The 24,973-nt window shown below is 36.5% G+C and overlaps 1 protein-coding gene across 1 annotated transcript in view; it reads left to right on the plus strand.

The window, feature by feature from the left end:
- LOC149797401 (glutamate receptor-like) overlaps nucleotides 1–24,973 on the plus strand; it is a 142,985-nt gene that overhangs the window by 13,208 nt on the left and 104,804 nt on the right. Inside the window, exons 2-3 of the mRNA XM_089962179.1 lie at nucleotides 7,095–7,244; nucleotides 22,696–22,941. Of these exons, the coding sequence (XP_089818305.1) occupies nucleotides 7,095–7,244; nucleotides 22,696–22,941 (396 nt within the window). The remainder of the gene's footprint in view (nucleotides 1–7,094; nucleotides 7,245–22,695; nucleotides 22,942–24,973) is intronic.

Here is a 24,973-nt window from a genome sequence, read left to right on the forward strand (position 1 = left end):
TTGTTATATGCCTTATTTTCACAAAATCAGGTCTCAAATGTTTGTCTGTTAAGCCTCCCTCGTTTCACCCCCCCCCCCTTGTATGGCCAATTTTGTTATAAGCCTTATTTTGACCGAATATTTTGGTCTATTCAGCCTCCTGTACACATGTGCACGTGGGGTCTGTGTAAAGGAGGCTATGATGCGTAAGGGAGGGCCTAGGCCGCCGAGACCTACGACTTCGCTCATAGACAAGCTGCTAAATGGCGATGTGTAAAAAGTTCAAGAGCAAAATTTGCCTCTCATCAAGGTGGGCAGGTAAGTAACGGAGGGGTCAATCCCGAGATCGAAAGACAGCAAAGGGTAGTTTGTGTTTAAACGGGGTATCATGTACGCCAGGAAACAAGAAAGGTTCAGAAACGTTTAAACAAGGTTATCGTGCCGAGCGAGAAATGCTTATGTTGGCACATGGGGTCTACGTGGAAGCCACATGGGCGTGGTGAAGACAAGATATAGTCTAGTGGCCAGGTGTGTATGGCATATTTTATTGGACATGTTTGTACGGGGATGTGCAGAGGTCTTGTTTTTGGTGTGACAAGTGTCGCAGGTACTGAGATCGATACTTCCCCACGCTACGTCTCGCGGACCGCAAAATACCACAGGCTACGTTAAGATTTTCACCTTTTGAATTAGTTTACGGGAGTGGCTACATTAGGATTTTCACCTTTCGATCTAGTTTACTCGAGGACAGTAAGGGGACCCATGGATGTATTTAAATAGGTTTGGACGGATGCACATGCATCCGAAGAAGTACGTATAAACATAACAATATATTGTTGATCTCCGCCATAATTTGAATGAAGTTGGTAACTTGGTCCAGAGGATACGTCAAGACAAGTATTACAATAGAAAGACGAAGGAACGACAGTTCAAAGTCCGTGACAAAGTAATGTTATTGTTACCGTTAGAACATAATAAACTTTATGTCTCTTGGAGGGGACCTTTCGTTGTAACGAAGAAAGGTGGACTGAACGACGATATCAGGGTAGGAGACAATGAGAATCCGTTAATCTTACAGTTGTGACTGAAGAACACGGCGATAACAAAATTGCGGAAGTGTTTCCTAGTTGTCCTTTGACGACTGAAGAAACCTACATCAATGTTGTCTTGACGAAACGTTAACATCGGAGCAACGTAAGGAAGTGAAGCCGATACTCTAAGATACTCGACCGTCTCGACAGAACGACATGGCAATACGGATTTGGAAGAGTTCAGTTTGAAGCTATTGGACGAAAAGCCCCTGAAATAGAAACCATATCCACTACAGCAAACGAAATTAGAAACTGTCCTTAATGAAATATGGCCGACTGGGCGTCATACAGCCAGCTGAAAGTTATTTGGACAGACGCTTGTGAATGCGCATTTCATACGTTGGAGGATATATATATATATATATATATATATATATATATATATATATATATATATATATATATATATATATATATATATATATATATATATATATATATATATAAAATCCATGTTGGGGTTTGGATTACATTTGTCTCCCCACGAGGCTATGAAGTGTATAGGTCTATAGTCTATGTGCATGGATCAGTGTTTTCTGTCATTGTTCATTTCACACAGCATTGAGAATTTAACCTATCTGTAGCACAGTCAATGTTCAGGTCAGCATCATTAAATGTAGCTAACAGTCTATAATTTGGTTCACACGATGTATTGAAAACTAGTTACGTAGCTTTAGCTACATTTAATGACGCTGACCTGAAAATGTACTGAGCTAGGCCTGCATATAGGATAAAATTAACCATTCTGTGTGGAACGAACTAGCATAATACCAAAAAGTTCGACATCGCATGCATATGTGTCTTTGTCTCTCTCAATGTTTTTCTATGGTATGTTCTTAAAGATGGATTGACCTTAAGTTACTATATTTTTGTTATATATTTGTTGTTGTTGTTTGAGTTTAGAACAACTACGTCAGGCACAACAGAAGACAACAAGGATTTCTTTTCTTCAAAGTATTTCTGAGCGCGTGGACACCTTGACTGAGGCGACTGGTCTGAGATAACTAGACTGAGATGAATTAAAAGTTAAGGTTAGCTAAACAGCTAGATTTCTCTTTCGCATGGGTGATAAATGCTGACGTCAAACGTAGTAGTAAAATTACTATGTCTTAGGTACTGACGCTTCTGAAAGAGGATATGAGGCAGTGTTATTGCAAGTGTCTGATGGAGATTTATTTCCGGTTGCATATGGCAGAGGCGTAGCTATGATATTTTGCGCTCGGGGACGAACTATAAAATTGGCGCCCCAGCCCCCTCCCCGTTTAATCACATTTTTGAATATTACCCTTGTTTACTTATTATAATGTAACGTTGTAAGCCTCATTTTGGCGCCCCTGTACCTTGGCGCCCGGGGACATATGTATCCCCCTGCCCCCCCCCCCAGCTACGCCTCTGGCATATGGTAGTAGGAAAATTGTCGACTGCAGCACGCAGTTATTGGGTCTCTGAGAAAGAATGATTGACAATCATCTAATTCCAATGCTACTTGTATGGACGAACATTTATTATGGAAACCGCCCACCAGCCACTCGCCTATTTATCCGAAGCTAAATTAACAAACAGATGGGTAAATGAAATGGTCATTTTTTACAGCAGTACCAGATCCAGGCATGGCATAATAAGCTTAGCGACAATGAAATGGTTGATTGTTTAAGTAAACGAGAAGAGTCGGAGGTGAACGGTTCATCTGAGGACGTTTAGATGGTAAATCAGGCTACATCGCCAAACATTTGGAGACTAGAAATTCCGGATTTTACTCTTCAAAATGGTATCTATGCAATGGTGGAAAAACTTATGGATGTCATGTCGCAGCACATTTTGTTGTGGTCAGCGTGACACGTAACCATTTAATTTTGACGTATGTGCTAGTCTGTCAATAAATTGCTTCCTGTGAAGTATTGTATATGCTCGGTTTGGAGGCTTGACAGATATTTAAAGTATGGTCAAGCAGAGGAAACGAAAAAGAAGAAACACAATTTGGACCATTTATAATAAGTGTCATAATATGCAAATTTCCAGACTATAGACGGAATAGACAGAATTATTCTAACTTCGATATGCGTGTTAGATTTTTGGTTGTTAGAGATAGTTGATTCTGATTGGCTAAGCAAAACAATATAGTATGTGTTCCCAATCGTAATTCTTGGTTTTAGGTAGTTTTTATTGTATAATCAGTCAAAGTTTATGTGGGAAGCACGAATTTAGCACGTGGAAATAACAAGTATTTCTTTTTAAATTATCAACGAGACGAGTGTCTGGAAAGTTGAGGGCAGTGGCGTCGCTAGGGGGTGTGGGGGGTGCGGACCGCACCAGGTGACACCATCTCAGAGGGGTGACACCAAAATGAAAAATTGCAAATTTTACAGAGCACACACTGCTCGGTCTAGTCGGATTTCATAAGCGGATAACCGATCATAGTTAAATTCATGACTAGCAGGCACACTTGAGGGACACGGAAAGAGATTAGGCTGCATAAAAAGAGAGAGTCTTGAAAGACCACAAAACTCCAGACCTATGCGACATAGTAGGATGAAGTGCAGACTAAAACCAAGTGAGAGAGAGAGAGAGAGAGAGAGAGAGAGAGAGAGAGAGAGAGAGAGAACAGTAGTTCGCGTTAAGTTTGTAATTCTATTTCTATGAGAAAATGTATCCTTTTACTGTCAAGTTCATATTCCTTTTGTTTATGTAATTTATTCCATCCATGAATTTCATATTTGATTTTATTGTTTACTCGACCACGACCATAACACTGTGGTCGACCACCTTCAAGATAACGAAAACCAATGCAACACGAATCCTGCCTCTTCCTTCACTAAGTATGTATGTATGTATGTATGTATGTATGTATGTATGTATGTATGTATGTATGTATGTATGTATATGTATGTATGTATGTATGTATGCAAGCATGTATGCATCTATGCCTGCCTGCTTGCCTGTCTGTCTGTGTGTATGTTTGTGTGCGTGCGTGCATGTGTGTGAATGTGTGTAGGTACGTACGTTCGAATGTATGTGTGTGTGTGCAGGCCAATTTGATTTGAGAGCTGTTGATGTTTTCATGTTCATATGCGTTTGTGTATATGCATGACACCTTTGATAACAAAACACCACGACTGTACATATCCATTTGAAATATTTAATGTTATCTTTTGAAATGTGTTTTACAACACTGATAGATATGCGATAGCCCTTGGCCTCAGTTTGCTTTTCTATACTATTTTATATACACCCGATAGCACTTGTCGTTTTCCGAACCATTCGATTTACGAAAAGTTACGAACATTCCTCCTTCATAACTGTTTAAATTATCAGAATTGCAATTTCAATACTGCGTTGGTTGTAGACATTGCGAATATCACGTTTTTTCGTTTGCTTGTTTAAAAGTTTCATTTGTGCCTCGGTAAACTTGTTCACGTTGATCACTTTATCTTCTTTACTTTCGAACAGACAAACAGCTTTTTTCGTTCATCCACAAACAAATCTAATCAACTCAAACCTAAAATGTCTAAAACATGGGTTACATGTTACGTTTACAAACTATTTCCAAATACACTATATTATTATATGCTCATTTGTTTCCCCCGTTAACTTTACATTCTCAGAATCGTTCAGTATTACCCGATACTGAACCCACGCGGCATTACACATATAGCATTCACGTGCATAAAGAAACTACTTTCTATTGTAAACAAGCACTGGACGCAGACGCCAGCATTTTTAATTTGTAAACAAATCATGTACACTCGCGTAAGAGGCGCTTTACGTTGTGGTTTATTAAATTTGTTTCTGAATGAACTAAAACAGATTTTTCGTGGACTGCCACATACCAGCTGCTTTGGCACATTCCGCGTTGATACGATGTTTCGGATTTAGGCTAGCTACAGTATACAACAGACGCAAGAAATTGTCCTTTCAAATAACATACAAGTGACAAGTCATATACTGTCTTCTTTAGCTGGTGATAAGAATGGCAAAAAAGTATACTTACAGTTTTACATCCTGAATCTCCTCAAATTGTATTTTCTTAGTTCTGCAAATCCAAATTACGTGAGCCATGTCATTGGTTCTAAATCTTGATTACACATTTCGAAATTGTACTGTAATTTCGATGACTAATGCAATTACCTCCTCCTTACTGCACTGAAAATAAAATAAGCATTAAATTCCATAGCGTGTTTTTGATAATTGCAATTGAAAGACTTCATATTTTTATAACACTATGATTTCAAACATTCTATGACAGAAACAGAAACACATTTGCAGATGTCAACACGCTTCTGCCTAGCTGATTCAGTCCCATGTATTTCATATCACATACAAATCCATTCCATAATCACGAAATTTCGTAGAATCGAAAAAATACCAAAATCTATTGATTCCAGATCAAATGGAAAAGTTGTTGCAATGCACATTCATTCACAATATGACTGCACATTTAAATTTGAACTAGACACGCTATTTTCTTTCGAAAGTTATATCGAGCTCGAATAAGTTCAAATTTATCTGGGCGGAGTTATGTGAGCAGTAATAATGTTGGTGTTGTGAAATTATGAATATGCGCTCGTGTATTTAGTTGGGATTACGGCATTCCTTTATTTACGTTGTTTCTTGTAGTGTATTTTGTTTATATAATTAAGCCTGATGTAGAATAAAAAATGAGCATATAATACAAATGTTACTGCATTTATATGGGAAAATATGAATTCGTTTTGACGGATGGATATACTGCACTCCCAAGGTCGTGCAGTATTTCATCCAAAAAACTCGTTCCTATTTTCCCATACAAATGCAGTAACCTATAACTATTTTTAGGCAGACGTGTCGTGCAGTACTAATGTGTTTAGTATAGCAAAATACTGTACGATTTTGACCATGTAAAATTAACAGGAATAAATGAGTAAATAAAAAGCATCTCCATTGTCTTGTTATGAAAAGCCTGTTATACTGTCGAAATCTTTGACGTCATTGTGACATCATGGGTGGTATTGTTATATAGTGTCATATATGATTACATGTTCAGCTCTTGTTCGTAAAACAAAATAAAAAATAATACAAAATAATACAAAATATGTAAGAACGAGAAAAAGTGTCTTCTCTTTGAGGATTGGAATACCAGTCTCCTCACCGATGAAAGTCAGTTTTGTTGGTAAAATCCAACAAATACAAGACTGTTATCATATAAATGCAATATCCTAATGCAGACGTGAACTTTTAAAGCTAAACAACCAGTTAAACCTATGAAAGCTATCTTATGGAACTGCAGTTAGAATGGGAATGAAATCTAACTTGTTCAAAAGTTGTTTTCAAGACGCATTTAAAAACTAAATCTATAACTACTTGAACCATGTTTACAAGGAAGGTTTTACTTTTCTAATCAAACAAATAAACTTTACCACGAGTGTTCTTTTATATGTGTGAATGTGTGTACAATTTATTACAAAAAAATCCAAAAATACATCTGAAAGCATGTTTACATAAATGTTTACAAATGTCTTACGAAGCCCACTTATCCATCTGTTCATCAGTTATTTATTCAACAAATATGTGTACAAAATGACAATCATTGAGTCTGATAATTAGTTAAACGTTAGTTCATAAAAGAGAAATATAAACTATGCATTTTCTAACAGAGTGGCAGCGTATAATTAGCAGTCGAACTTTAGATTGAATTAAATAACACTGATATAAGCACAAATATTTAATAATATACTGGAACTATAAAGAAAATAAAGCCAGTGTTCATTCTAAATCTTCAAATCAGAAATTCCCCGCAACGTGAAGTTAACATGAAACAATTATTTTGCACTGATCTGGAGTATGTGTCAGCCATTGCCTTTCAACTTCTTAAACTCGAGCAACACTGTTTCAATGTTTCTGCATGTTAACTATAAAATTTATGCTCAGCTATTTGATTTGTTTATGAAATCCATTTCAATAGGTACAATTGCATGCTGATGGTATATAAAATTGGCATATTGTCCAAGAAATACTTTTAAAGCTGATGTTACAAATTGTTTTCCTCAGGTGCAATCTTTGATAGAAATGCCCAGGATATCATTACTGCCTTTAAGTATGAATCCAAGTTCCTCAAGGAACAGAAGGAAGCATTGGATTTCGAGGTGTTTGTTAAATATGACCTAGATGCCACTGACAGTTTTGCGGTCAGCAATGAAAGTAAGTAACGTTTTCTTGCATGGAATTTTGAACCTTTATTTCAAAGCAATATTTGTTGGTCATCATCGCTTCTATTTTATTATCCAGGACGTCGTTGTAGCTTACTTATATCACCATAGCTGTCGTTTTAACCCCTGATGTTGATGCTTCATCCACTTTGTTATCTTTTTAATTTTCGTTATTATTCTGATAATTGAATTCAGAAAGGTTCTAAATGCTTGGATAATTATTTATTTTAATATAAGTATTATTCTATGTGTTTTTGTGTTTTGAGAAAGCAGTGGATGTAGGTCGTAACGAGTTACAATATTACAAAACTCACTAATTTATTGTGTTGTATCCTCTTCAGAGCCTGACAGTTACAAAACGTTTTCATGCAAAATAAGTCTTACAAATTACAATGCAGTCTCAAGAGCTAGTACAAAATATGATTGATAGTTGCAGACGAAAGGAAGAAATGTTCAGGCTTTTGTTTATAATAAAATGTTTAGCAAAATACAGTTCTTTAGTCAGTTCATGCATGAAAGAAGAAATATTCAAATAATTTCGGCCATCATGCATGCTGTGGTGGTGTGTGATTTTGAGGACGTCATTCGCTAAAAATGTTCTATGGCTATACAATAGCAGACTCATTTTGTTTGTCCGCTCAGGCGAAAAAGCCCGAGGATGGGTCGATTGTGGTTGATTATCGGCAATTATTACATATGTATAACTAATTTGCAATGGTGTTTTTTAATATAAAAAACAGCAATAATTTATATAATATTGTAGCGTAACATTATATTTTGGACTTAAAACTGTCTAAAACCAAGTTTATTTTCTACTTGACCTGAATTATTGATTTTGTATTTTATTCTGTAAACAACAACTAATACATAGATAAAATATTCTCAATGTGCATTTGTTTAATATCAGGATCATTATTAATAGAAGTAGATATATTTATTAGGATCTGGGTGTAGATTATTGGAATTCCCCTACAATTTACCTTTGTGTACCTGAGACTGTCCAGGTCATACATTATAATTTTAGTAACAAACCTTCTAATAATAACTAACATTTTATTTTGTTAAGATTAAGAACTTTCTAGCTTTCTTTCCATTAGCTAATGGTTTCGCTTTTTGCTTTTGATTTTCTTTCCCTTTTTTATATATAGGAAATGTTAATTGTGCCCTGAGTAGAGGACTATATAATCTTATCACTGTAAAGCTTATTTATTCGTGCTTTAAGATATAGCAGAATCAGTCTGTATTATTTTTGTGACCAGAAATGTATTTGGGCTGGAATTTATTTATTCAATTCAAGTGAGTTTTCTCTGGAAATACAAAAGTGCTCTGATAACGTTCATGGAAATAGAGACTTGTATTTATACTGAAATATAAACAAAAGAATATATTCTTGGACTGGATTATTGTGATCCAAAAAAGACTGTTGGCACATCAGCATTATACATTTTATCACAGTCACATCAACACTTTCATCATTGCATTTAATTTAGATTTCTGCTAAAGCAGCAAGAGTTTGAGGGGCATACCAAAGAAAAAATGAGAGGCCGACTTTTTTGTGGAACCGTCGTCAAGGCCCTTTTTGCGAAATAGGGAAGGGGGCTAAAATATTTAAGCCAAGTGATGTTGGCTCATTAAACTTTCCATGAGAGTGGGGGAAACCAACATAAAAAAAATTCTGACCTAAAAAAAAAAAAAGGAAGTTCTCGTGACCAGACTGAATAACGTTGGATAATATGGTAATATGAGATAAATCTTTATTTCATTAGAGAAATCTTGGGTATTAGTTATATTTTATTCTTTCCATTGGAATTGTTGGATGGCTGAGTGCGAATCTTTTGAGATTCAGAGAATTTTTCTTTTCTATTTTTCTTTTTCCATGTGCGTGACCCCCCCGTGAATCGCTAGGTGCGGAACGAAATTTTAGAGATTTCGAGGGTTGTCCATGCTGAAGTCTAGTTTGTTAATTTATAATCAAGCACGCACGCCCCCTCCCCCCGTGAGCCCCAGGCGCTTTAAAATGAGCGCCCTTTTGGGTCTCGGGAGGACCGGCCAGTTGCACCTGGGTTAGTTTTTGGACAAGTTTACAATTACCCATTTAAGTATATCTCGTCTTTTCTCGATGCGTATCGGGATTCCCCCCACAATAATAGCATTTGTCGCAAATGCTGAAAATATGTCAGTCGCGTTTTTCTTCTTTACTCGAACCCATGAAGTCGCTTTATTTTGTCGATGGAAAGTTTCAACGCTTTTACCAATTCGGCCGCTGTCTAAGAATATACGATGAAATAATTTATATGAGCATGCACTTACTGAGCAGACAGACGGACATTAAACATACACACGTATTTAAATCGTATAATTTATTTCTCAAGTATTTTGATTGAATGTAACAGGTACAGATTTCTCCATGGAGTGTACAACAATCAATTTTACCTGTAAATCTCAGCCAGTTAGCGTACTGAATCTCGTGACTTCACTTGCTACTCTTGCGTGTTATTAATAGCACAGTCACGTGACAAGGGTAATGTCTAAACTGTGAGCATGACTGAGGCAATTTGTTGTATTTGGAGAAAAAAAATGGAAATGTTGGAATGACCAACGAACAGTAACATAAACTTTATGCGACACATCATGATTTTTTTTATGTGCCATAAAATGCGAATATTTTTATTATTAAAACATCAACGTGAGTACAAACAATGTGTATTATTATCTCAACTAGCATTGTTATATGTTCGCTAAATAATAAACAATACTATTATTTTTGATTATGTCGTTTTGATGAGGCTGAGTTATATTCACCGTCTGCGAAATTTTGAATTTATCTCGAATTAATATCGAACTACTTACCTGCTGACTACATCGAATTAAATTCTATTATTTCACCTGTATCTAGATTAATTGATTAAATTATCGTGGTAATTTTTATGTTTTCCATTTTTTCGACGTTTAATATTTTCGTTATGCGTGACAGCTTCTTTAGTTTAAATATGATTGTCTGTTCTGAGAGAATTTATATGACCAATCACTAAACCGTCCTTGATTACATCATTGAAAAACTCATATATGGATTTATGTTCTAAATAGTTTTTTTCTTCATCTGAAATTCTGACAACAATAGTAAGATATCCATATTTGTTGATCTTTCCGAGGTTTTTTGCTTGTTTATACAATTTCGCATAACTCGATTGGACCAGTATTTGGTGAACACTGGATATTTCCTAAACTTGTCTCTGTCTTGGTCACCTGAATCACTGTTTTGGTCACCTGAATCACTGTTTTGGTCAACTGAATCACTGTCTTGGTCACCTGAATCACTGTTTTGGTCACCTGAATCACTGTTTTGCTCACCTGAATCACTGTTTTGGTCAACTGAATCACTGTCTTGGTCACCTGAATCACTGTTTTGGTCACCCGAATCACTGTCTTGGTCACCTGAATCACTGTCTTGGTCACCTGAATCATTGTTTTGGTCACCTGAATCACTGTCTTGGTCACCTGAATCACTGTTTTGTTCACCTGAATCACTGTCTTGGTCACCTGGTTACCTGAATCACTGTTTTGGTCACCCGAAGCACTCTCTTGGTCACCTGAATCACTGTTTTGGTCACCTGAAGCACTGTCTTGTTCCATGGATTTCTCACTGTTTTGGCTAACCGAATATCTAACTTGTTTCTCAGTACCATGATTAATTTTTTATTACATAACGGTCAATATAATCTTGCTCATTTTTATATTTTTACATCTCAGACATTTTGTACCAGTGACTGTTTTGCATCTAACAGAATATAAACTGATAATTATATATATATATATATATATATATATATATATATATATATATATATATATATATATATATATATATATATATATATATATATATATATCTGTACAATACGAACGTGATTGACTTTTCAGCAACACGCGAACAAGCACCGCCAAACTACAAGCACCGCCAAACTCCATTCGAGCTATTATAGTTGGTCCTTCTGGGTTATGTAAAACCCATTTGTTGCTCATCTTCATAGTGAGGCGGCTCAAATGGAACACAATTTATTTAGTAGCGCCATCCGTAACTGATTAACGATGCTATAATGTTCTTAAGGAATTTAATGAATCTGAAGAAGCAAAGGAAGGTGTTATTGAATTTAACAAAGACATCGATGAAGCGCCTTCCTTCGATGATCTTAACGGGGTTTGGTTTACGATGATCCCACTCTTGACAAACAAACAAATCCAGCCATAATATTTTCACGAGGCAGACATAAAAGTACAGATGTAATTTACATTTCTCAGCGGTATACTCAGATTTCCAAAGTGATCAGAGAAAACTGTAATTCTTTGGTTATTTATACGGGATTGACACACGTACGCTTAGGAAAATTCATCATACATGGTTTCCCGGCGACATGGATACAGGAAAGTTTAAAGATATTTTAGCACATACTCACAAAACCCCGCATGAATTCATCGGGATATGTTTACACGATCCAGAAACACGTTATCGAATTGGTCTAGATATAAATTGTATTAAAGAAATTTATTTATTGTTATAATTAACCAAGAAAACATTAACGACATTATCTCTACGATCGAACTATTGTAGCGAGATGGTCTCGCAATTCAGCTCGATGTTGAAAAAAAATCAATGCTGATTTTGAGATGATACAGCAGCGACGTAAGAAGGGCAGATTCATACTAGCTGCAGAGTACAGATTTATCAAATTACTCCAGCGTAAAATGGAATTATCATTGGCAGATTTACACGAGCATGATTTAGCTAAATTTGTTCCATTTGAAAGCGAAATCGAAAAAATACTATCAGATTTGTCTCGACAATATGAAACTCGAGGGGTCGTAAGTGCACGTGCTAGTCAGCTAAAAATACTTGTATGGGATATCTATTAAGATTGCACCAGAAAGAGAAAAATATCCCAAACTGCAACAAAATTAAAAATTAAAATTATATACGACAAAAAATGTTTTGTTTTGAGTTTTTTGTCATTGGCCGAGAGAGGCCTCAGGGTCTGTCACGCACATACAACCTAACACTAAATTCTTTATCAAGTCTAGCAAATTAGTCTTGGTGGGTTGGACGAAAAATCTATTCGTGGTCCCGATGGATTATGACATGGTGAATAAACAGGATTAGTTGACACCGACATAATCAAATGACCCGGCTGTAAATAACATATGCCTGCTGGGCGTGCCCGAACGCTTCTCCAGATGCAATATAACTACCGTCGACTGCGTCACAGACCAGATCCACAGAATTCTTCGATTTGATTTTGACAACAAGCGACACAAGTCGACCCCCCTCCCCCCCGTAGGATCATCATCATGTTGGAGAATACTTTCTGGATTTTTCAATTTTTTTCCATTTCGCATGTATTCGGAAATTATTCTTCAATTCTGTCACTGAACACCTCATTCATTCTCTCCGTGCCCAACCCGGTTAGTCTGAGCGCAGAGAGCTGGTTTTCTACGATCTTAAAAATAATGAAGAAATGCGGTTTTACACCCATCATATCATGCTTGTGAATGTCTGTGTCTATTACGGATGTTTGAACGAGTTTTGCGTCAGATTTCACATGACTCAGATGCTGAACTAACACAATGATTATACGTTTAAGATCATCATTTGGGCACTCACGTATATATTAATTCATCAGATCCCTTAGATTTCTTTGTTCAGATCTATATTCCTTTTCTAATAAGCGGACTAATACCGAGGTAGAGTTATTTAATCCTTGTATCACTCCAGGAAGTATAAGATCCCCCTCAAATACATCACCAAAGAACCATATTACGTATTTTTTACCATCTGATGTTTTGTCTATTTTCCGGTAGGGAGGTTCTACCTTAACATACCATTGCAAATTTGTTCTATAATGACCAAAAGTTTTACTTTTCATGAATACTTGTTTGTCTGATAAATAATCAGATCGTTGTGGTGGTGGTGCTCCAACATAGATTGGCGCTTTCAACGGGCATCCCATCACGGTTCTGATTGACGACCTATATGTGTCTACGGCGTAATTAGGCGTTGATATTTCAATGACTGCTCTCAGCGTTGGCTCGTGCACCTTTATAGTGATCTTTTATTCTACGTTGAAATTCATCACTGATTTGCTGGATTTGATAAGATCCTGTTGGGATGGTAAAAACGTCATAGACGGGGGATGTATCAGCATTGTTGTTTTGCGAGAATGCCAACGAATTATTATGGTTTAATCTTCCAATTGATTTTTCTCTGATATTTTGCCAGCTCTAATAAAGTCGTAATTTTGCCATTGCAATCTCAAGAATTCGACTATTAGGGGCTTTTATCGGAGTTGAAAACCAATATCAAATCCCGGCTGTGTTGATGTTGCTGAGATCATCGTGGTAATCGGTTGCGTTGTGTTAGCTATGATGTACTCCAGTTGTGTCGTTATCTGTGCGGTCATTATTATCTATACGGTGGATTCTATATGTGGCTTTGGCAACATCGGAAATGGTTTGTTTGCGTTTCTAAGATATCAATAATAAATATCCCTAATTGCAGCAAATTCATTGTCTAGTAGTGCACCATCATTTAATCCTGGTGGCAGTATCGATATTATATTTTTGCAAACATATGTCGAAGCGTAAGTTATTTCTGTGTGCTCGTGCAATGTTTAACTGGTACGTGTATTTATGTTAACGCAATAATATTGAGTATACACGTAAAACCGACAACAATATACACCGATTACAACCACGGGCAGTATCACCTGCGTCGTTCATAATGTGCCGATTAACGCCATTGCTTCAGCAACCAGCGAGGAAACCATATCTACAGCATTGTAGATGACGATGATTCGTCGGCGATATTTGTTTATAGTTTCATCATGTGCTCGTCGATGATTTCTGTCAGCGATGCCTTCCAGGACATTCTTGATTATACCGAAAAGATTGTATTGGATTCATCATTTGTTATACTAAGTAATCAATCAAAGCGTTTTCGCTACGAATTCCAGACAACACCAATACATCACTGTAGTTAATTATTTGCTTTCTGGATCCAGTATGAATGTTTCAGAAGTATTTTAATTTACACGACTAAAAAGGTTCCGGAAAGTTCGTTCGGGAATGTTGTAATATATGTGTCGCAATTATATTAAATTTATCGTCGCTGAACATGGAGAAAATGTGCACCTCTGTGACCTCAGAAGAGTATACGATAGTGCTATTCATCAGTATCCATGTTCCTGATCCAGCCGCTACTGTATACACCATGTTGATGAGCGAAGTCGCATGAATTACACCATCGGCAATCTTTTTGATTTGATCGAGTTCAGTGTTTGTCGAACTGAGTCTTGAGTGGATGTTGGTGAGTTCATTGTTACTAATTTCGATTGCTGTTTGAACGTTAACTAGATCAACAAGCTGTGTGCGAATTTCAGAGAGCTTGTTGTTGATGATTCTTGGATTTCCAAAGAAATTATCTATGGTCCTATTTATGTTTTTACGAAAAGTTTCAAACGCTGCTACATGGTTGATATATTCAGATGTGAACGTGGTCATTCCATCATTGATTTTCATGAACGAGGTCATCATCGGGATGTTGATCTTCTCCAAGTATTTCTTCGTTGCAGCGTCATCGTTTCATTCTGGTTCTCTTAAATTAGCAATGCTATTTCCGCTCATGTTGAGATCGCTAGACACTGCGTCGCAGGCTTTAGCAACCCATTTACTGATCTCAGTTCTGATCGTGGCGTTGTTGATGTCCTCGTATGTTTTATTGCTGCGTCATCGTCTGATTTTAGTTCTCTCGCAATGATAAGTTTATTACTGCAATGTTGAGATCGCCATACAATTTATCTCCAATTATTTATCGTCAAGCAATCTCTCCCATGATTGTTAGAATTTAATCTCTCGAAATTTAATCTTACCGGTTTTAGTAAAGACCAACAAGTTATCTTTGATCGCGTCTAGAAGTCGCAGAATAATATCTGTCAGCTGGATATCGTTCGTATTTAACCTTCCTTGCTGATCCTAAAAAAACAACAACCTCATTTGTGTCAACATCGGCGAGACGCAAAAGATCGTTAAGTTCATCTCGTTTTGCATATTTGGATAAGCCAATATCACCATGGGGCTTGCGTTTAGCAGATCTTTCGTAAATATCGAGTGATATACTCATGCACAACTTTATAAGGCGGCGCTGATGACCTTGACACGGTTTTAAGTATCTCAAGCACTTCTATAATCCATTATTGATGAATCCGTTATTATCTGTGTTGCTAATGGTGATTGGAATGTCACCGGTTAAGCTACTATACCGTAAACATTCTTTTGGTGGCGCCAATCAGTACGAATCGAAATAAACAACTCCACTTGGATAAACAGCGTATGCCACCGAATGAGTACCAGGGCGGGAACATCCATAGAGATTATTGACGCTGGTTTCAACATGATTTGATTTTACCGGTAATTTACCACTTGTGAAAACACTCTCGCGTTTTTTACTTTCAATTGCCGATCAGCATCAAGTAAGTCAAACTTGGACATATGGAGCTTTAGCGAAACGTGCCCGGCAGTCTCAGACCTTGACCGTGCAGCGTTCCTGGTAATGTTAGATAGTGTCTCTTTTTATAGGTCTTCAGTTCGTGTCCTGTAACTTTGTTTAGTGCCGTAGCTGCAGCTTTTCCAACGGCACCAAGTGCAGATGTTTTTGCAAAAGCTAGGACAGCTGCTAAAATTAACGCTGGTAACACCGATAGAAACGGACATATACCGCCAGTGTTTGTTGTGTGGTTAATCGCATCTGCAGAAAGATCAAGTCGAACGCCAGTTCTTCATTTCTTGGCGGCATTGTAGTTTTCCAGTTAACGTTCAGTCAGCGACATTTTATTTGGACCTTGCAATGCCGCTGATTTCAGAGTGATTTTGCTCAAGACTGTTTCTTTAATGCCTATAGCAACTTTATAATCTGACCGGGTGTCAGCGTAAATTTGAAGTGATACTATGACATTATAACATCATAACATCATGAATGATCTAATTACATGTTTTCTACAGGTACATTAATGACTCATTCGTCAACCAACACCTTCAAGCAGCATTGTTTTGTCTGGCAGTATAACAGCGATATCTCTGTAATTACCAGCTGGTAATCGTGCTTCACGAGCTCGGAAGTGTATGTTGACGACAGATTGCCTAAACAAATTTAGGTGTTTCAGTAAAAACTAATAGAGTGGATATAGCTTAGTGAACTTGCCCTGAGATATCAGCAAGCCAGAATCAACATTCTGATCAGTCCCCATGAATGACATCAACCGATTATATGCACGTGCAACATGATTATTATCGAAATTTAGTAACACTTCCTCGGATGGTTCTTGATGTCCATTTATTTTCAGAGAAACTTCACTAACCCTAAGCATGTCAAACACCATTTGGTTTCGTGCTTGTGAATTTACTTTTGTGTTTTCCTTAAACGCTATTAATATGTGTCGTGCCGCTGATACTCCCTGCTGAGGTGCTATCTGCCATATGAATATCCCAACAACGGTGCTCTGGAAGTTGTCTGTGGTCGTCGTCAACTATGAGAACTTTCATTTACCGCAGCTATCCATGAAAGAGAGCAGCCGCTGTTCTACAACGTTTGATGGTGTCATTGCTGCCATCCGCAACGAATGTTTTATCAGTCTCACTTTACATTCATCAACATCGGCAGGATGCCAGATAGCATCGTTGTCGGTGGCATCTCGAACTAGTAATATTGTGTGTTTAGCACCGAAAATAACCTTTCTGACATGTCTGCAGAATCATAAGATATGGGAAAGCGGAATTACACAAGAAAATTCTTTTAACAACGATTGACGTGATGCGAAACCCAGATTATACTTCACATGCATCGATGTTATTACATCTCCGGCAACATTCATTATTACATTCCGACCGTCGGGGTGATCACTGGTGTCACTGGCAAACATCATTGATGGACCGGCGGACCTTGAGTAATCATCGGAATATCTTGCGAGGCCGAGAATTTTGCTGAGACTTGGTGGCATCACTTCGATGCTTGGTAGTTATATTGGAATGCTTACTTCGGGGCTGGTTAGTTTTGTTGGAATGCTTGCATTCTGTTGCGGCTTTCGTTGTACTAATCATGCGAGTCTGTCTTTGACCGTCGAGAATGCTTTACCAGCAAGATTACTAATAGTGCCAATAGCTTTCATACCTAATTGTTTTGCAATCAGAATATCTTTGGGACTATTATTTTGAATAAACCTTGAACTATATCGCTGAATTCATCTCCGTAGACCATTTTATAAACAGGAGATCGTGACTTTATCACCCTGACGCTTACAGGTCTACGTTGGGCATTGTGTATAATCATGTTATTTTGTTACCTCACATCTCATTGATCACGCACTGTGGTACACCTAGGTAATTTAATCGATCAGCACCCGATTGAGGGCATTGTCCATCATCATCATCATATTTAAACTGAAGACGTAATCGCCCATGTGGGCATGCACGTTTGTTTACTATCCGAAACGGATTATTGAAGTTGTCGTGGAAGACGGAATTATACCACATTCCGTACGCATTACTGTGCTTAAAGAGCACTATTTAATTAAACCGTCAGATATTGAGTGAATATGACTGGCTTCATAGACCCTAGCGACCATAATGTAAGGCTGTACCGAGTGGGAATGGATCCAGCTACACTAATGTAAAGTCTGCATCAACCGCCCTAATTACGATTTATTCTCATCAAGTGGGCTATTTTGATTGGTCGTGAGGAGAGGTTTTATTTGTGCTAAGCACGCTTATTAATTCCATATCCGGCAGAGACAAGGCAGCTGGATCGGTCAGGGGGAGCCCAAACACTCAAAACGCACCCTTGTTTGTCCAGGATATAAATTCCCCAACGGTTCCTGGCGTTGTTGTAACTGTCGCTTGACATAATCACGGACTGGAAGATACTTCTTAATTGCATCAAGTCGTTGTCGAGCTAATTTGGCCGTATCAGATTCCATTATAAGCGCAGAATCACTCATTATTATTAATACAGAAACGATTTAATTGGAAATCACAAAGTAAGCAGATATACAGGGTTCTGCTGTATTACAGTAACATAACGTCTCTTTTATTCTTCCAAATACTTATAGGTTACTGCATTTGTATGGGAAAATATGAACGAGATTTTCGAATGGACATAATGCACAACCTTGGGAGTGCAGTATATCCATCCGACAAAACGAGTTAATATTTTTCCATACAAATGCAGTAACCTTTTTATTATATGTTACATTTATTTCCTTCTACCTAATGCTTCATTATATTAACAAAATACACTACAAGAAACAAAGTAACTGAATGTCTACCGTCTTCTAAATTAATCCATAAGCGTAGATTCATCATAAGACAACAACAACATTATTACTGAGCACATTACTCCGTCCAGATAAATTTGCTGTTAGTCTCGCGCTCGAAAGAAAATGGCGTGTCTAGCTAAAATTGAAATTTGGAGTCATATTGTGAATGAATGCGCATTGCAGCAACTTTTCCATTTGATCTGGAATGAATAGATTTTGGTATTTCTTTCGATTCTACGAAATTTCGTGATCATGGACCAGATTTATATGTGACAATTCCACATGAAATACGTCGGACTGAAAAAGCGAGTGAGAAGCGTGTTGACATCTGCAAATGTTTCTGTTTCTGTCATTGAATGTTTGAAATCATAATGTGGGAAAAATATGAAGTCTTTTAATTGCAATTATCAAGAAGACGCTTTAGAAATTAATGCTTATTTCATTTTGAGTGCAGTAAGGAGGATGTTATTGCACTTATGTTCGAAATTACAGTACAATTTTGGAATATGTAATCAAAATTGAGAAAATATGACATGGCTCATGTAATTCGGATTTGCAGAACTATGAAACTATATTTTGAGGAAATTTAGGATGTAAAACTGTAAGTATAATATTTTTCCATTCTTATCACCAGCTAAAGAAGATAGTAAATGACTTGTTGTATAGCTATCGTAAATCCGAAACATTGTATCAACAAAGTTAACGCGGAATGTGCCAAATCAGCTGGTATGTGGCAGTCCATGAAACATCTTCTTTAGTTCATTCAGAAACAAATTTAAGCAACCACAACGGAAAGCGCCTCTTACGCGAGTGTACATGATTTGTGTACAAATCAAAAGTGATGGCGTCTGCATCCATTGTTTGTTTACAATAGAAAGTATTTCCTTTATGCACGTGAACTGAATATGTGTATTTGAACGCTAGTTCAGTATCGGGTAATATTGCATGATTCTGACAATGTAAAGTTTGATTATAAATTAACAAACTAAAATTCAGTCTGGAGAGCTCTGTGAATCTCTTAAATTTCATTTCGCACTTACCAGTTCACCAGGGGATGTGTTCACGCACAATGGAAAAAGAAAACTTCTCTGATTCTCTAAAAATTCGCACTCAACGATGCAACCTATGCAATGGAAAAAAGAAAAGATGATAATTACCCAAGATGTAAGAGATATCGAACGTCAATCAGCCGTGTGGTGGGAACTTGCTTTTGGTATTTTTTTACGCTCAGATAATTTGTGTGTTGATCCCCATCCCCCTTCACTCTCATACAAGCTTCGGATTAGCCTTTGGATAGGTTAAGGAGTTAACACCACTTGGCTAAAACAACATTTGTTTTAGCCCTCCATTTTTCGAAACTGGCCTTGATGAGGGATTCCCGAAAAATCGGCCGTCATCTTTTTTAGGTCCATCCCACCCATTGCTGTTACTAAAGAATATTCAGAACTTTTATAATTTTATATTTATGTAAATCTAGGATTATATTGGAGGATTTAATTCGCAATAACGTGAGTTATTTTCACTTTGTATTCTAGGGAAACAAATTATCCGTTTACTTTTACAAAGCTTATAGGTCTTCACTTGGATGCTACTTTTAAATATCATAGACTAGTAACAATAATATGAAACAAATTCAACGCAAAATGAGACTAAAACAAAGACATCTGAAAGAGATTCATATCGTCCTTTACCTGAAGTTTCTCAAAGAGATGAGTAATCTTTAGCTTTGTAGAGACAAAGCAGTCTTTTTTTCGAAGACACTTTTTTTGGTTTACAGCCTGCATCCCTTTATGTATTACGAATGAGCTAAACTTTTAGGAATGAACTTAAATTGTAAATTTCTTGTGTGCTTTGAATAATTTCTTTTTTTTTTTAAAAAAGTAAAATGATAATTATTTATTGGTCCAGCATGGATCTAACATTGACTTTTAGTCAGATTTGATATTATATTTTTGATCTATGAACGGTAAGTACTAATTATTTAAATGATAGCATATTATGCACATTACCAAGCATGTACTGAAACACGTTTATAAGAAATAGCATAATAATTTGATATTTCAAGCTAGTTACAACGAGAGGATAAAACACAATTTTGTTGGTAGTTTAAAGAACAATAAAAGCGCCATTGCACCCATCAATATCACTCTTGTTACATGCAATCTTTAACGTTTTAGTTCCTTATCCCAATACAAATCTTAAATGCCTATTACAATCCAGTGTGATATATATATATATATATATATATATATATATATATATATATATATATATATATATATATATATATATACAGTATTAAGCTGACATGCCGTAAAAAACCATTCATATGTAAAGATGTAAATTTTCTTTGAAATAAATAAATCATTTGTGCCTTGTAAAGAATAAAGTGTACGTTCATCCTTTCATATCTCTCACAACGCTAGTTACGACACAAACGTTTTTGTGACAAAAGTTATTTAAAGATAAATAGACTCTCATCTTTATAGCACATTTTGGCGTTTAAAAATCGTGTATCTGGTCCTTTTTATAATTGATGGCATTGTTTTGTATTATCTGCTATTGACCGCGTCGGCCCTCTGATGTAGTCGTCCATACGGTGCCTTTAGAGGGCGGCAGTATTGCCCTATATAAGTTCTTGGAAATCTAAGAGAATATCGGTCTGAGCTCGCCCCCAAAACTCAATCCATTGGCACTATCACTGTCGCTCGTGTTATTATATTGATTTTATAATTTCCATGTGTTTCTGTTGCCATGGTAATGACATGTATCCTTAAGTTGCTTTTCGGCTTCGAATTCCCGGAGTCGAATTAAAACCTTTGTGTACGATTACCATCGTCTGCAAGAGGGTTATTTTCAGGAGTAAAGATGTCAGTTTTGTTGACCTTCGAACGAAGGTTATCTTTATACAAATGCGGTAGCATTTAGCTGCAAAGAATTGCAGTGAAATATGACTAAATCTTACAATAATCGTTTATCTTTTCGCGTTTCAATATCTGTTTAAAGGAACGAGCGGATTAAACAAAGACACACCAGTGTGGTGAGGTCTATTTTTAAAAAATGTGCTGTACTGGAACCTTAATTTAAAACAAAATAATTGTTGAAATGTTTTGAACTTCCACCATGTCCCGAAAATTTGTTACAAACGTCGAATGATGGAATACTAAACCTGACAATCAGATGATCATACTAAACAAAATTAAACACAAATGCAACAAAGGCAACCATCCCAATCAGAATTATGAATAAAAGAAAAGCAAAACAAAAAAGAAATTAAAAAGAATTATGATGTCTCTAAATGTTACTTTGACACCTCCAGCCTGATTAATCATCTAAAGTATCCAGAACATTAGACTTAGGGATTTAAGATGAAGATAATATAACTTGTTTTATTATCAGAGAAATGAAATGACTGAGTAGTGCAGAATAGTGTCTTTGCATTTGAGTGTGTTCTTCTCAGCCTTCAAGTTAATGGGACGTTTATGGATTCTCATCGATGACGAGTAATTGAACATTGTTGTTGTTGTTGTTGTTGTTGTTGTAAGGTTTAACGCCATTTTTCAGCACACGATAGGCCACACATGGCGGCCAGTATTAATGTTGGAGGAAGAACCGGGGAAAACCCCGGAAAGAACCACCGACCCACGAGAAGCTACTGGCAAGCTTTCTCACATACCCACATTGGCGGAATCCGAGACTCGAACCCACGCAGACAGAGGTGAGATGGCAATGATCCGTAACGGAGAGCGCCTTAGACCACTCGGCCACTCTGGGCCCCTTGAACATTGTAAAGGTGAATTTAGAAATGCATATATAAACTAAATAAACGTTCATGGATACATACATACATACATACATACATACATACATACATGCATACACACACACACACACACACACACACACACACGCATGCATGCATACATACATACATACATACATACATACATACATACATACGTACATACATACATACATACATACATGACAAGTAAATTCTTGTACATTTATACATTGGCTTATTATTATAATATGCATTAAACATTGTCTCTTTATTTTACATATCACAAGTTGTTTTTTTTTCAGTATGCTTACTGTTACAAAAAGGAGTGTACGGGATCCTCGGAGTATCAAACACCTCTGCTTTATCTACCATACAGTCCTACAGCAACACATTTAGGGTCCCGTTTCTGGCATTGAGTATGCCCCAGAATGGGACAAATAATGGACCCTTCCAGCTCTTTATGAGACCCCTATATGTAAACGGTCTTCTTGACATCATTTTGAAGTATCAGTGGTCAAACATCTTGTACCTTTACGACTCAGACGAAGGTAAGATTTCGTATAATAAATATATGGACACTTCATTCACGCACAGATGCATTCTTACATTCATAAAGGAGCTTCAGTTCAAGCTTTCTCTGGAATAATTTCTAGGGGTGGCATACCTTGATTTCATCTCTTCCTATTTTTCGTTTATGAAGTTTAACTTTACCACAGATTGTTGGACTTCGCCGAATTTGGCATTGATCTTTATAATGATGGGACGATTTTCATATATCGACAACATTTACGCTCCATTATTGAATATCATTATGACTTAGTTATCCGTAGCATAACTTTACCAAGGTTTGCTGGATTATGATCAGATTTGTCAAGCTGATTTGTAATAACGCGTTTCACGTGTTATTTAGAAGAGTTGTGTATCCTGATTGCCAGTCCTTCGTTGGTTTCCATAGCATAGCTTTATTTAAGATCTGGCGAATTTTCATCCAACAATGACTTATTGCAGATAAATGAGAATAATTTTACACTGAAGATAAAAATAAAAACAAACTAATGATTTTTGTAGAAATCATGCCTGTGAGATTTGGAATTGCAATCATGTTAATTACGTATACAACTGGTGGCTTTTATACTGAACCAACGCTGCCACCATCCCCTCTTTTTGCATTCATTTGTTACAGCAAAGAATTAGTTTGAATATTTTCCTGTAACAAGGCGGCTAAAAGAATCATTATGTGCCTTATGCATGAATAAACTTCACCAGTATTCTAACAAATTAGCATACTTTTCATCACCCTTTAACCATTTAGATTTTTAGATATATACCTTTGTAGCAGACATACGTACATACGTAAGCCAAGTCGGCTGTTCATTTGCAGCCCAAGTTCCGTATTTGATCTCCACTGTTAGTTTAACTGTGACAGGCAGTCACCAAACAAGCCAACCCATTTTCAAGTCTAACTCAAAGCAAATCTAAACCACATTACAGATTTAGCTTATGTGGGAATTTGTAAATGCTAGGCTTATCATAATTAGGTTCATGTCTTCTATCTTAAACATTAGGGAGGTGTTAAAATACGAAACTATCCAGTGAGACCTTAAGAATGTTTGGTTTTTAGCCAAATTTAGAATACATTGTTTTTTCTGCTCTGGAGTTTCGCATTTTTGCACAAGGTCTAAAACTGAAAGAAAATGGTATTCCTTGCATTTTGCCAAGTGATAATCTTTAAATATCAAATAAGGAATATGCATCTCATTGAGGCGGATTAAAGGATCTGAAATTTGGACTTAAGTTATAACTGAAACATGAGGGAAGATTTGGGTTGGAGTTCACCAAGTCAGACTTTACTTCTGATATGTCTTAAAGGAGATTACTATCTCTGCATGATTATTTTCACTTTCTGAGCCCTAGAGTAAATATCAAAAAAGTAATAACAAACAAATATTTCTATGTTTATTATATTTTAAAATTCATAAGTGTATTTTCAGAAAATAATAATTTGAAGAACAGACAAATATAAAGCAGTCTGAGCTATTTCAGATACCTAAGCGTGCATATACAGTACTTTTTATCAGTTGTGTTCTTCAGACAGCAGATGATTTAGTATTTAAAAAAATGATCGTCAATCCAAATATGATAAGTATATAAAAGTAAGTGTGAATTTCTCTTTACTTGATGAGAGATGAAGAGCCAACGACTTTGTTTCAATCTCCCCTCCCTCATTCATCATGGTCAATGTAGCAAGTCAGAATTAACCGCATAGTAGAATCATTATACTGGTGAAACCCAGAAGTTTCTTCTTTAGGTTTCCAGCATTCCAAGTCTGTTATTACCCCCATCTAAAAGCCGAGTTTCATAGCTTAAATTCACTAGGTTCAATTGTTTCAAGCCGTGCCAAGCAAGCTGGAATAAGCAGGACCCTTCCCGAATATCTTCAGTGCATGTGTTCAATACATTTGTGTTCATCTGTAGCAAAGGACTTAAAATATTCAGCACGTTAATATTTAGCTCATTGTTATTTAAGCTTGCCACATAGAAATGCGATGCAAAATATGGTAAGAATTTGGAAATGAAATA

This window comes from Sinohyriopsis cumingii, chromosome 6 (assembly GCF_028554795.1).
Source record: "Sinohyriopsis cumingii isolate HCF-2022 chromosome 6, ASM2855479v2, whole genome shotgun sequence".
Taxonomy (NCBI): Eukaryota; Metazoa; Mollusca; class Bivalvia; order Unionida; family Unionidae; genus Sinohyriopsis; species Sinohyriopsis cumingii.